We start from the raw sequence: 15356 nt of genomic DNA on the forward strand, positions 1-15356 counted from the left end.
CGGCCTTAACTTGCTGTGGCTTTCATAAATACATCAGTGCATTGCGTATCATCATGACAGGGGCCACGGGTCGATTGCAGTGTGTGTGTGTGTGTGTGTGTGTGTGTGTGTGTGTGTGTGAACAGACAGAAAGAGAGAGAGGGAGGGTAGTGTGTGTGTGTGTGTGTGTGTGTGTTTCTGTTTGTTTCTGGTTGAGGGTGCCTTCACCTCTATGTCCCTAATACATGCCGCATGTTATCACAGGTGGCGTATGTGCGGATGCGTCCATGTGGTGTGCCTGAGCACGTGGAGGGATGAGTGTGAGTCTATGACAGACGCTCATCATATTTAATCCTGGGGGGATTTCGTTGAAATGAAAAGCTGCTTTTCAGTTTTATAATCCAGTAGACCTAATCTCTCCGCCAGTGCCCGTCTATACAGTCCAATTAGATGAACAAGACTGGCCGGATGAGTCCTTTCCACCACAAAGTCATCTCCATACCCTGTCCTTGCTGTGTCAAAACACTGTGGCGCCCCGCATCGTGAGAGCCCAACACTGACCTTAACCAAGCACAGTGGAACTGTGCAATGCACAAAAAAAAACCACGCTGTCAACCCACCTGTTTCTACTGCAGTCTTGGCCTTGTTAACGGGGCATTGATTAGGCATTGGATGTGTGTGTGTGTGGAAGCGGGTGTGTGTCTGGTTCGATTCAGCCTTTGTGGCACCGCACCTGCCCCCACACACCCTCTGGGTCCAGAGAGAGAAAGTGCTCACTACAGTAAAAGAAGAAGAAGTCGCACTAGTGAAAACGCTGAGTCGATTCATTCGCAGAGGTCAGTGTGGCGCATGGAAGACGCAAAAGTAGCGGTGGTGGGGTGTTTAGATTTATGGCCACGCATATGGCAAAGAAAGAAGAAGAGCGACAGAAAAGAACAGAGGGTGAGAGTCAGAAGGAGAGGTAAAGAGAAAGAAAAGGACAGTGCAAAGTGCTCATCAAGATAAGTTACACACTGTGATAAGAAGAATACTAAAAAATAAAAACCCAAAAAAACTGAAACATAATGTTGAGTTCAAACAACCACAATGAACTTTGCTGTGGTTGACTTAGGACAACGGACAGAAAAAGCAGTTTTGTGGTGTTATGCATGTGTGGTAGTGTTTAGAGGGGAGAATGAGGCCACTTTGCCCATATTGACTTACAGTGCCATGTGACTGCTGTGATCATTAATGTGTCCTGATGCCAATGGGTATCCTGATGACCCACATCTCAGCAGTCCACTCTCTCTCTCTCTGGCTGCCACCCAAACCAGACCTCTCTCTTTCTCGCTCTCTCTCTCTCTCTCTCACACACTCGTTCTCCCTGCCTCTCCCTACTTGGAAACTCTTACTCCAAACTCCTCTTTTACACTTTCTCCATCAGCATTAGGGCCTAGTATCGAACCTCAATACTTTTCTGGTACCAACAAAAATGTGTCTGTGGCACTGAGTACGAAAAAATGTCAAGTACCTCATGTCTTGTCTAGACTTGTTAACTCATTCTTTTATCGAATGTTTACTGTTTTAAATCAGAATTTTGCTTATTTTAGACTTAATTTTATTTTGGCAAAGGTCTTGTTCTGCTACTTGTATCTAAACACCATTTAAAATTTGAGAACTTTAGCTTAGGTATTGAAAAAAAATCCTTTTGTTACTGGTACCGAAACTCACGTATTATACAGGCACTAATATTGAAAAGTTTCAGATGATACCAACCCCTAATCCATGTACAAAACACTACACTCTCATCCCCAATCCCCAATTTTCTCTTCCTTTTTATGCTATTGCCCCTCTTTCTTGCACATATCTTTACCCATCCCTTCCCCTTCAGCTTGACTCCACCTTTCAGTCCTGTTCCTGCTCTCTGTTGTACACAGGCCCCAACTCACTCTTTTACTCTCTCCCCCCCTCTTCTCCTGTTCAGTTTTGTATTTATTCATGTCCATTGAAATGGATATCCTGCCTCGTCCCTCTCCTTCCCTTCTACTCAGTGAACAATCTATATTTAAAAGAGAACCAACACCGTTGACTGAGCTGTTTTATCATCGTGTCGCCTCTCTGATGCAATATTGATCTTTATCCATGATGCCCAGTTTTTATTACTTGCCTTTTTTTTCATCCTTTTTTTTCCTCTTTGGAGCACCCTAGTTGGTCTGATGATGTGCTGACTTCAGATGAACGGTTTTTAGAGTTTTCACTGACCCAGTAAAGTAGCTTTGAAATTCAAAGTCCAGCCCCTGCCCCCCATCTCGTTTACTCCATCTTCCTCCCCTCCTAACCTCCAAAAAAACTCTCTCCCACTCCCGATCTAATGCTATTCCAAATTCTGTCAGCGTCCCAGTTCCTACATTTAGCACATACTCGCCACCTATTACGCCCTGAGTCTATCTCTCACTGGCACTCACATATAAAATGCATATGCCTTCATGTAATAAGCAGTCCTTAAAGCACAGTGGCAGGCACCCAACAACACAAACCTGCTCATGTTGCCAAACTGTTGGAGTTAACAAATTCAGACTTGTATGTGAACGCAGTCACACATGAGCATCCAAATAAGTCTTAGACACATGCACAGACACACACACAGTTGTGTATGAAACCCCCCTGGGATAGGCTAGGGTGGGGCGGGGGTATGCAGCAGAGAAGTTAATTACCCCATACAATCAATAATTCATTATGCCGTCAGTTTGCGTGTCTGCATATCTCCGTATGTGTGCTGGCATGTTTTGAGTGCACGTAAGCATGAACACCAAACTCTCCCAGTAAGCATTTTCTTACCCTGGGAACGGCAGATTAAGAGGATTGACTCCGTAATGGATTAACCTCTGGTGTGTGTATGCGGATATGTGGTTGTTCCTGTGTGTGTGTCTGTGTGTGTGTGTGTGTGTGTGTGTGTGTGTGTGTGTGTGTTGAGCAGGATCAGAGAGTCCATGTATGAATTGATTAGCCTAAGAAGTTACTCTCCTTCCCTTTTAATGACCACATCAGCACTTTTTCACCAAAGGGAGGATAAATGTAGAGCTGTCCGTCAAGGAAATGAGACGCCACCCTTTTAAGAAGGGTTGGCTGTCACTCAAGCGTCACTCTTAGGAGCACTCCCCATGGACTAGGGAGACCCTGCTGCTGTGTCAGTGTGTCTATGATGATAGATGTTGTCTGTGTGTGTGTGTGTGTGTGTGTGTGTGTGTGTGTGTGTGTGTGTGTGTGTGTGTGTGTGTGTGTGTGTGTGTGTGTGTGTGTGTGTGTGTGTGTGTGTGTGTGTGTGTGTGTGTGTGTGTGTGTGTGTGTGTGGAGGGTGGGGTGGGGGGGTCAGAAGGGTGAGTGGCCATCTTTATACAGTATTTATTTGTCAGCAGGACTTCAGCTTTTAACTGCAGCTTCCCGTAGCAAACACCAAAGCCAGTGCGTTCATTATCTATGCAGCTGATATTGTTTACAGCATAACAATATATGCTGAATGTAAGAAACATAACAGCTTGAAAAGGGAAACAGAAACACAGAATGACCAATTACCCCGATGGAAACAACTATTCGCCCACTCCTTCTTTGTCTTTACTCCAACTGAACTCCTCAGGGGTTTATACACATGGTCACACACACACACACACACACACACACACACACACACACACACACACACACACACACACACACACACACACACACACACACACACAAACAGTCATGCATGTATACACAAATGCACATTCACATATTGTTCGGCTACAGTAGGGGGTTGACTCATGTCCCTTGCATTAGATCTTGCTAAACTGATGACTGATGTTTGACACGGAGTACACACGCACTCTGACAGCAGGGTACCATCACACTGCTCACAGGCTTAGGATACTGACACTGACACACAAGTGTGTGAGGAACCACGCGCAAACACTGACAGCTCTTTTTTTGGAGATAAAATGGTGTTTTGACGTTAGCAATGGGGTGTGCTGTACAGTATGTCAGCAGATACGTGAATAAGAAGAGATGAGGCCAGGGAGCATGCAAAGAGAAAGAGAGACAGAAGTCCCAGTCCCTTCCCAGAGCTCCTACCTGTTTGCTGTACTTGTTCCCGGTCTGGCAACCATACTCTGAGCACTGGTCAGATCCCAGGGACATGGCATCTGCATTGCCACTGCCCCCACTACTGCTGCTGCTGGAGCCGGCACTCCCCACACATCCTCCACTGCCCACAAACGTGTTGGAGGGAGGCAGCTCCTGGACCGCCTGGTGCTTCTTTCCCTCAGCTGGGGGGGAGTGGGGCTGTAGGTTCACTGCAGGGAGAGGTGAGCTGGATTTGTAGTGCCTGGCCAGATCTGGGCTTGATTGGTGCCTCCTGCCGCCGCCCATCCGTGGGCTGCCGGGGTCACCGTCAACAGCACAGTAGCGGGCTGCCAGGCGCTCACTAGCACTACTCAAATCCTCCTCATCATCGTCATTGGCATGGCGACGCAGTCCGTTGACTGTGACAATACCGCTGTAGAGCGACCTGTCTGACTTCCCTCCTCCTGCAGCTGCACTACCGCCGCTTCCATTACGTTTGTCCCGTCGGGGTTTGCGTCCACGATCTGATCCCCCACCACGGCTGGCCTGCGGTTGAGCTCCTGGAGGACTGAAGAAGTCTTCCTCTGGCTCCTTCTTACCAGCCTCGTAGCCATTCTTGCCCTGAGCCCCGCATTGCCGAGCTGTAACTACAAGGAGAATCACTAGGATGACTGCTGCGGCTCCTGCCAGGACACCAATAGCTACGCTGAGGCGCTGTTTCCCTAATGCACGCTCACTGTCTGGGTCCCCTGCAATGTCCAGTGACAGTGGAGCCATCAGGCTTCGGGCCACCTGTGGTGAGAGAGAGAGAAGAAAATAAAAAGAGAGAGAAGATGCAGAGTATAAGAGGGAAAGGAACAAAAAGAGACAAACCATCAATGAGGAAAAAGTCCAAAACAGCGACTGTAAGACATGACACAGTGGGTGTGAGTCACAGAGAAACATCAAATAGCATCTTCAACTTAATTAAACCCATCACTGTGTTTTAGTGAGAGAGCTCCCCCATTATTCCCAGAAACATAGTGTCACTAAATATATAATTGCTCTTGCTTCCCTGTTGCAGCATTTCAAGTTGCGTGTGTAATTCTCCACTTGTGATCTCGCATCATCAGCAGTGTTACAGGAAATGCCTTGGCTTATACTGCTGAAAGCCGATTAAAAGAATAAAGGGGAACTTCAGACAATGAGGTCCAGGACAGTGAGAAGAGGAAGGTAGGAGAAACAGTCAATAAATGTGCAAATAAAGGCAAGAGACACATCCCTGGAACACAAAAACATCTTCTGTCTCATCAATGAACAATGTCTCTATTGCAAAATATAGCGTAGGCTTGGATTTGTTAAGGATTTGCGATCACAATTTTTTGCACTGAGAACTGGATGGATAGACAAATAGAAGGCTACTGTAAATATGTGCGCTTAATTTTTAGAGTCATTTTCTCATTTGTCTCTTTAGGGTCTTGAGTTTGTTGTTCTTTGAAGCATAATAGTTTTTTGTTTCAAGGCAAATCCATGCTCCTCTATTTTGATCAATTTATATTAAACTTAGAAAATATTTTGTATTTGGGTTTAAAGACAGAGGAGACAAATAACAATGATCTTTCATTATGAACACGCACATGTATGCTCTGAACTTGTAAACTAAAAGGATCATTACAAGAAAGTGGGATATGCTGAAGCACAAACACAGCCATTACTGGTTATGGAGCCTTGTTCGACGAGAGACGATGAGGCTGCTGAGTTCTGGTCTGCAGAGCCCTACTGGTAATATCAGACAGGGTCATGAATCTGAGTATAGCTAATCAATACATAGCAACTATGCTGGGAGAATCATTATGCAGAGAAAACACAAAACACAGAAACACTCGTGCGCACACTGATGTGTACACATGCACCTACATGAGCCCACACAGAGTGTAACCAGTCCGTTAGTGAGGCAACTCTTTCTGCAGCCCAGTGACACCTCGTCTCAGAGCTCATATGACAATTCCTTTGGCCTGTCAAGGCTGGAAATTATATACTCATGTAATCCCTGCTGCCTTAAGAAGGGTCTGTAATAAGGCTTGCAGGAATGAGCAGGGGAGAGACAGAGAGTGCAGGTGAGAGAGAAGGAAGTTAAATAAATTTGAGCCCCGGTGGTTTGTGATAATAATAATAAAAAAATAAAAAAAAGACAGTAAAAGCTGCAGTAGTGGTAATACTGCAGAGAGTGTTGCTCACACAACCGCTCTGTGTAAATTGCTTATTACATTATCCAAGGCATATTAGGCTTACTCATATAGAGCCACATTATTCACTCTCACTTCTTGATACCCCCGAGCTAAGAATGGGACTGTTATATTTCATTGTTTCATCCCCATCTATCTCTGGGTTAAGTTTCATTGTTTTTGAGCGAGTTGTGTTGGTTCTATTCCATTATTCTGCTTTCACTGCAGAGTGCGTCTCTGGCAGGCTCCACTCTCCCCTTAGCCCCATTGTTCTTCTTTTGCCCGCAGTATTCCTTTCCATTCTCATTCTGCTGGGCATCTCTCCGGCTTAGCGCATCCCTGCACTGCCTGCTGTATTGTGTGTGAGAAACCGAGAAAATAGCGATGCTCTTCCATATGTGCATATACTATGTGACAGTCCAGCAGCCAAGTTTGTATGTGTTCGGGAGTGAGCTTGCAGGTATATGTGACAGGCAGACGCATTAGAAAGTGCAAGGTGTATAATTGTGTGTCAACTCACATACATGTGTGCATGTGACAAGACGGGATACCCCACTGTGTGCAAGCTATGTATAGTCATCTAAGCGCAGATATGTATATTATATATGAGTATGGGAACTATGGGCACACACAGGGTGGTCAAGTATTCAGCAGGATAAATGCCACTGCCACCTCTACTGCTGTGTTCTAGTGCATCCCTCTGACGCATCCCAAACTCCCAGTAGAATCTTCCATTCTGCTGCATGAGCTTTGTTCCGCCTCGACTTAACACCACCATCTATCTGTTCCACTCTCCAAGGATTCTGTTATCTGCATGTCGCTGCGGATGTCGATGCTGCGACCAAGACAAGAAGTTCTCCCCTGAGCACACTATTGACCCAAACTTAGAAAGTGCCTGATCTTAGTTGTATTTCGGCACATTCACAGCTCAGCATAAGAATAGGGCGCTGCAGTTTGGAAATTGTCAGCTATTAATTTAATAGGAAGCAGACTGTACATATTTAAAAACATCTAAAAATCACACATTTTAAGATAAAAAAACTCTTGATCTGAGATTAAATAAAAATTTTAAAAATGTGAAAATATTATCGATAAATCCCTTTATCAGCCTCACAGTACAGTGTACTTGTGATGTACAAAGCAACTTAAAGTTTTCCAGATGACAACCATGTCTAAAATATCACAACTAAACTCCTTCTTCTTCTAGCTCAAACTCTGAAAATATTGTAACTAATTACCCAACATGTGGTTCACCCATTACTGTTGGATCGAAAAGATTGGAGTAATTTTCTGCTGCGGTGCTGCAGCAGTAGCAGCCGTTTTCCGTCCCTAATTACAGCTGGCATCCATCCACCACTCAGTTTGACTTCATTATGAGATGGAGGTATTCTCTCTTCAATGACTTCTACTCAATTACGCCACCAAGTTCCACTCTACAATCAAACTAAACTATGCATATTGTAATCAAAGACAGCTTTTATACCGCCTTGGACATATTACACCCTATTGTCCGATTCAATGGCCACGGTCATTTAAGCACATTGCAGTTAATTCCACCCGTCAACACCATTGTTCCACCGCTTACCAAATGTTCTGTTCTAATGCTCATCCCCTTGATTGTTCGATTTGTACATTTCACTCTACACTTAAGCGACAGTGTTACATTCAATAGGTGTTCTGTTTGCTGGCTAGTGCTCAAATCCTGCACCTTCATTCTCTACTCAGTTGTTTGTCTTTGTTCAAAAAAAAGTGCCATGAAAGGCAACATTTTTGGGATGCCAAGTTGTCTACATATGAGGTCATTTGAACTCTCAAGTTGCAGTTATACAGGATGTGTTTTTCTCCTGCTAAAACATAAGATTTAGCTTTAAGTGTCATTCAGAACAACGATACTGAGAACTCAGAGGGCACAAAAAGCACAAAGATATTGTAGTTGCTATTGCAACTTTCTTGAAATCTACACTGTAACATAATTGAAAATGAGAAATCCTCTAAGGTTTAAATTGCTCACTTGGAAACCATATACATTACCCAAAGTGCATCTATTTTACTCTGTTTTTTCAGGAGTTGAAACAGTCAGGGAAGCACCACCCTGATAACACGCAGAGTTTGCAATAGAGAAGCATTTAGTGCTAACGTCTTCATTGTGAGGTGTGTCCTTAAGATCACAATCTTTGGCTTCTTTTTTTCACACAGGTTAGGCACGGTGCATTAAAACACTTTTTATTGAGCGTTTTGACACAGAAGGGCCCTATCAAGGCTGGGCATAGGCATGGTATTTTGGGGTACCAACAAAATCTCTGCTTTGACACAGTTTTGGAGATTTGTGGCTCATATCTGTCTGACTGTTCTTTCCTCTGAAAATGTCTCAGAGCTATTTTAGTTTTACACTGTTTACGTCACGCTACATGCACAGACCTGACAGTTGAAGACCTTCTCCTTCCAAAGCAAGTTTTAAGAGGCCCTAAAAACCACCAGCTGTTAGTCTCAGAACAAACATTGTAACTAAGGCCACTGAGGTGATTTAATTATTAGTCAATACAAATTACTTTGTCCAAACCAAAGAAGTTTTAGTAATTATTACCTGTCAGCATTTATAGCTTAATTGAACTTTTCTTTTTCATTTGATTAATATAACGTGGACAGAGAGGAGAGAAAGATTTCCAACAGCATAGCACATCGTAAATTTTAAATCATGCTGTTGCAGTTAATTCTGGTATCTCAGTAATGTCTTTGAATCTAGTCAATTACCTCTGCACATCTTGCTGTGAAGTCCTCGGTTCCAGGGGACGACACAGATTTACATTATTCACTTAGAGTTTATAAAGGTTTTTATTTACGATCCTCTAAGTCTGACCACATCTGTTCTGCTCTGACTGTGCTGCATAACACAATGTAAACTCCAAAACCTCATCAATATTCGGGCCTACAGTGAAGAGACACTGCTAGAGTACAACTTCTATTCAAATGAACATACTTCAGCCTACTCTGTATCACAAGGCCAAAACTGGGACAGACCCATCTCTCTCTCTCTCTGCCTCTCTAACACACTCGTCCCTAATGCCCTCTCTCTCTCTCTCGCTTTCTCTCTCACACACAGACATACAGACGCACACACACACACACACACACACACACACACACACACACATACACACACCTAATACTCTCAGCTCTGAGTTCAATGTACCATAAAAGAAGAACCACTTCAGTAATAACAGTTATTTTAACCACATAGTCATTATAAGAATGCATGCTGGACAAAGAACACACTCCAGTAGGATCCAAACTACAAAGAAGCTGGCATTGCCAATAGTCTTCAAAAGAAAAATGGCTTCTATATCTGGGACAAATATAGATACAATTATTTCCTCAAAAATGGGCAGAAAATTGCAACACTGCACAGACCGTAGAAATTGTGCATTTATCTCATTCTATCAAGAAAATAAGCTTCTTACCAGTTTAGTTTAAACAGCTACAATCAGTTGTCATTACCACCCTCCTCCATTGTAATGTGTTATCACTTTGGCCATTATTTGAATGGATCAAAGGACAGTATCATTACTGTCATTACTGGTTATCATTACAAGCTCTGTGGAACAATAGAGGTCTGCACACATCAAAACAAGGCAGTGGGTTTCATTACCTCTTGTACTTAAGTTTTTGCTCTTGAATATAATTTACCTGCTGCTGCTGAAATCAGTTTGAAAAACATATCTTTGTACATAAAGATTACCTGTGCATCCACTAGGGTGGCGTTGGCCAAACTCTCATTAATGAAGACATGAACAAGGGCAGTGGCACAGAGAGAGGGGACCCCACTATCGTTGACTTGGACCACCAGGCGATGCAGACCTCTGTGGCGCCGTTCCAAGGGTTCTGCCAGGGTGATCACTCCATTGGTGTGACCAATCTCAAACAGTCTGAAGGGATTTCCCCCCACTAAAGCATAGCGAAGGTCTGCGTTTGGGCCTGTGTCTGAGTCTACAGCTGTTACAGTCCTGACTATGGTGCGGGCACTGCTGACAGGTTGAAGAAGAGTGTAGGACTCATTGGCTGGAGAGGTGATTGAGGGGGCATTGTCATTTTCATCTGTCACAAAGAGCGAGATGGTCGCAGTGGCAGTTTTGCGGGGCTCCCCTCCATCCACAGCCCGGACACGGAAGGTGTAGGTGGAAAGCTTTTCACGGTCAAACGATGCAGAAGAGAAGATAGTTCCTGTGTTGTTCTCGATGGAAAACACTTCTTCACCTCGCTCTTTCTCTCCATCTTCACTCTCCATCTTCTCTCCTGCCTTCTCGTCAACTCCATCCATTACTACAAACAGACTAAGTTCTGCATTCTCGCCTTCGTCAGCATCAGTCACAGTGACCATGCCAACAGGGCTGTTGGCAAGCAGGTTCTCTTTGACATAGAACGTAAAGATTTCCTGAACAAACTTTGGTGCATTGTCATTCCGGTCGGTCACCTGAACAACAACAGTCGCAGAGCCTTGCAGAGAAGGGGTACCCTTGTCCTTGGCAATAACTCGGAGTTCATACCTCTCTCGCTGCTCACGGTCCAGAACCCCAGTGGCGCGTATATCTCCATTATCTGCATCTATGTAAAATGGCCCATTAGCACCAGGGTCCAAGGAGTACGCGATCTCTGCATTCTTGCCACTGTCTGCATCTGTAGCTACCACAGTGACTACCCTCTCACCAGGTGAGTTGTTCTCTGCAAAGTGGACCTCAATAACACTCTGGGCAAAGGTTGGGGCATGGTCATTGATATCTACCACTCGCACCATCAGTGAGCTGTTACTGGACAGACTAGGGCTTCCAGAATCTACTGCCACAATGGTAACACTGTACTCTTTGGTGGCCTCATAGTCCAGCAGGGCGGAAGTATGCAAGAAGTATTTTTTCTTGTTCCTGTAAAAATAATTAGAAGATAAATTTCATGAATGTAGTTACTACCCTACATGGAAATAACATAGGTGTTGTCCCCAAAGCAGTCAAATAAAATACTAGTGCTGCTCCCTCTTAGTTATTTGGCTGATTTTTTAACAGGGTGTTGGCTGACTAAAAATGATTTCCTCAGTAGTCATTGTGTTGGTTGTTTTAGGGGGGGTGTTCTATTATATGCTAGAAATATCAGTAAATAGTGAAATAAACCAATTTTAATTTTCACAACACCAAAGATGACATGCTGATCTGCATTCTGCACTGCTGAAATATTAAAAAAGTCCAAAACCCTTGAATTTTAATGAATATTTATGCTCAAAGTTGACATTCTAACTACCCTGTAGCCTTAGTGAATGAGTGGCAGCACTTCAACCAAGCTTAAATGAAATATGCATGCAGCAACACTTGAGCCACTCTTCTCTGGATTCTTTGTGGAAAATAGAAATTGTACAAATACCTCCTGGAGCAGTAGTGTCACTGAGAAATATAACAACTGCATGCTGCTTGTGTAGTCGTCAAGATTAGAAAACAAAAGGGTAAAAACAGTGCTAACCCCTGACAAAAATACATACATACTGATTATCTATGACTGTGAAATTTTAAAATTTAACTTTACATAAATGTGTATATATATATATATATACACACACACACACATATATATATACCTGCGTAGGTTCTAAAGAATGACTCAGGAACTATCATATATCGGGAACTAACTTGCTAAATGACATTTTGGCCATTTTCTTAATGAATAATGACCATTTTTAAATTAATTGTTCCTGGTAACTTGGGATCAGGTGCTTAATGGCACATATCCAAATTTGTTTTGTTTATTATGTACATTTTAGTTAATGTTTTTTTTCCCCCTTGGGTAAAGAAAGTGGTGCATCATACTTCGCTGATATTTGGAATGCATCTTTATAATTACCTTAGCATTACCATTTTTGTTGTTCCTCAAGAAAAGCAATACATCATCCCACCCAAATCATCAGGACGTGATTATTGGATACTGGTTCATAACTGCAGTATCTATAAGTATATGCTCAAGTAACTTATTATCTATTATAAATTCCCTGAATCAGAATTGTTCAGGAATTACTTATTGATAAGCAGTTAGTTCTTGACTCCTTCATTTGTAACTACTCTGGATTTGGTGTAATTCACTTTAAAAGGTTACCTTTAATTTGCCTTACCTGTCAAAGGCTTCATCTGCAGGTAGGGGTGGGAGTGCTGTTTCACCAGCTGGCTTCAGTGTGAATGGGACATCTCCCACGACTGTGCACGTCACAGCCCCATTCTCTCCCTGGTCTCGGTCAGACACCTGTACCAGAGCTACTGGCGTATCCACCAGTACATTTTCTGGTACTAGTGCTGCACCATCTCGGACAGGGATCCGTCCAATCTTTCGGATCTCTACGACTGGGACGTTGTCGTTTTCATCCCGGACAGCCAAAACTACAGTGGTGCGGTCAGTGCGGGGAGGCTGACCCCTGTCCCTGGCCATTACTGTGAACCTCAGTTGAGCCACCTCTTCCCTGTCAATCCTGTGAAGAACACTCAGCCACCCAGTTGCCTCGTCCAGCCGCAGGAGTCGCCTGACAGATTCAGTGGCGGCTCCAAAGACATACTCCACCTGCCCGTTCACTCCGATGTCACGGTCTGAAGCTCTGACCTGGAGGACAGGTGTGCCTGGAGGAGCATTTTCTGCCATTTCTGCCTCATACGTGGACCTCTCGAACTGTGGGCTGTTGTCATTCACATCAGTGATGGAAACACGAAGCAGGGCTTGGGAGGAACGTGGTGGGTTCCCTCCATCCCGAACCCTGAGGACAAGCTCATACGAGTCTTTTTGCTCACGATCCAATGTGCCTTTCACAATGAGCTGCGGTTGCTTTTCACCATCTGGTATATCTGCAACTTGCAGTTCAAACACACTGCTCCTTGCTCCTCCAATATCTCCACTTCTTCCCCTCCGATCCCCAAGTCCATCTACTCTAGTAATGGGGTTTCCTCCTGCTGTGCGCCTTGCTGAACTTGACCCAGCTCCACCATCTTGGATCAGCTCATACCGGTCAATGCCATTTCGCCCAAAATCCCTGTCTGTTGCTGTGGGCAGCAGGTAAAGCGTTCCTATCGGGCGATTTTCCTCAACTGAGAGCTGGAGCACAGGTGAGGGGAATGAAGGCGTGTTGTCATTGATGTCTGTTATGACCACACGGCCTTCAAACAGGTCTACCCAGCTCTGCAGTGGCCCTATCACTGACACCTCAAAGTCCAAGAAACACTCGTTTTCATCAAATATCATCTGGCACTGTGGAAGCTTCTCTCTGTCAATGCGCCGTGGGCCTGTTGTTAGCTCACCTGTCACATTGTCAATCTTGAAGTACTCTGAGCCGCTCTCCAGGGCGAAGGTGACATCCCCGTTGCCTGTACCTGCCGTGAGGCCCAGGTCGGCGGCCACGTTGCCAATCTTGACGTCAGGTGGGCCCTCCTCCGCCACCCGGTACCGGAGAGCTGAGTCGGCGCCCGGTGGCTGAGTCAGCAGCTGCAGCACTAAGACCACGAGGCTGAGAGCCTGCGCCGCGGAGGAGTGCACTGCACCAAGACTCTGCATGGCTCCGTCTTCCTCTCGCCTCTCTCCTTCCCGCTCCGTCTGCCTCCGAGCTGCGGCTTGTCTCTTCTTTATTGGTGTTTAATGGTCTGGTGTACCTCACAGCGTGGGTGTTTGATTTATCCTTTCTTGCCTTCTCTCTATCGCTGTCTGCGGACTGCCGCCTGAGGTTCGGGGAAAAGCTTCTGCACTCTCACTGTAGTTCACTTCAGCGCTGCGGGCTTCTTCCTTTTATTCTCCTCCTATACTCAGTAGTGGTTTTTTGCAACTTCTATAATAAGAATTCCGTTGTCTTGCTGGACTCTTCGTGCCACAAAAATATAAAAAAAATCCATCCTGCTGCGAAAAAAAGTGGCAAAAAAAACTAATTCACCAGCCTTTGATTAATCCACTTCGCTCTTTCCTCGCTCCTTTCTTCCCTGTAAACCGGAGAACTATCCCGTTTTCACACGAGGACGCTCATCAGTTCATAAAGCCATTTTTAAGTGCCCTTTATTCCAGTCACATTTGGGACAGCGGCTTTTCTCGCGTTTTTCACAGTTAGAAACTGCAATGCAGCACCACTACACAAAAGAGAGAGAGAAAAAAAAAAAAAACAGAAAAAAAAAAAAACAAAAACACACGGCTGGACTCTCCGGACGCCGAGGAGCGTTATCTCACATTCCCAAAGAGGAATAAAAAGTCTTTGGGGTGCTGCCACTGGCTCTTTTCTTACCTTCAGCCCCAGCTGCGTTTTCCTCTTTTTCCCGCAGTGAAGCAACGTGCCAGGCTGTCGGATTCCTTCACGCAAGTTGCGAGGAGACAAGAGTGCCTTTCAGAGCGAGTTTCTCATCATATCTTTTTTTCCGCATAGAACTGAAAACGAGAGCCTCTCTTGGTGAGCTAAGGGGGAGGTCCCGGCATCAGCATCAATTTAGCGTAATCCCGCGCAGCCCGTGTTTGGGATGGACGCCTCGGTGATGGACCGAGTGTAGATGCGTCTTTTTCCGAGAGTCCCGCATTCTCTCTCTCTCTCTCCCTCTCTCTCTCCGTCTCCAACCACATGCGCCTCCTCCTCCTCTGGCGTTTTTTTCTCCTCTCACCTGCACTGCTTGGGACTGCTGCTGCTGCCGGTCTCCAGCGATGCTGCAGTCTCTCTCTCTCTCTCTCTCTCTCTCAGCTACTGCAACATTTTCCCCGGCCGCGTAACTCGATCGCTGAGCTGTAACGGGAGAGGCAGCAGAGGCGGTGTAGGTTCGCCGTGGGTGTATGTCGGTTACCGGGGACAGACGCAACCCCCTCCTGTCATATAGGAAGATTAAATGTCTCGGTGTCCCGGCCGCTGACAGCTCCTGGTGGGAAAAATATCTTTATTCTCGCATTCATACAAAGGACAAAGAGAGACGGAGGGGAAAAGAGAGTGATCCGGCTTTAAGTCAGCCCAGTGCTCAGTCACATTTCTGCTGGTGCAGCTATTTTGCCGGGGCAAGTGTAGCACGCTTCATTCATTCTTTTCCGAAAGAGACAGAAATTGTCACATACACTCCTGGAGAA

General features: G+C 45.0%; 1 protein-coding gene across 1 annotated transcript in view; it reads right to left on the bottom strand.

Annotated features, from left to right (window-relative positions):
- Window positions 1-14816, bottom strand: part of pcdh7a (protocadherin 7a) — a 41343-nt gene extending 26527 nt beyond the window's left edge. Inside the window, exons 1-4 of the mRNA XM_040146789.1 lie at window positions 14539-14816; window positions 12406-14386; window positions 10000-11176; window positions 4069-4851 (exon numbers count right to left, since the gene is read on the bottom strand). Of these exons, the coding sequence (XP_040002723.1) occupies window positions 4069-4851; window positions 10000-11176; window positions 12406-13826 (3381 nt within the window). The 5' untranslated portion in view covers window positions 13827-14386; window positions 14539-14816. The remainder of the gene's footprint in view (window positions 1-4068; window positions 4852-9999; window positions 11177-12405; window positions 14387-14538) is intronic.
- Window positions 14817-15356: the final 540 nt, after the last annotated feature.

Source organism: Xiphias gladius, chromosome 15 (assembly GCF_016859285.1).
Source record: "Xiphias gladius isolate SHS-SW01 ecotype Sanya breed wild chromosome 15, ASM1685928v1, whole genome shotgun sequence".
Taxonomy (NCBI): Eukaryota; Metazoa; Chordata; class Actinopteri; order Istiophoriformes; family Xiphiidae; genus Xiphias; species Xiphias gladius.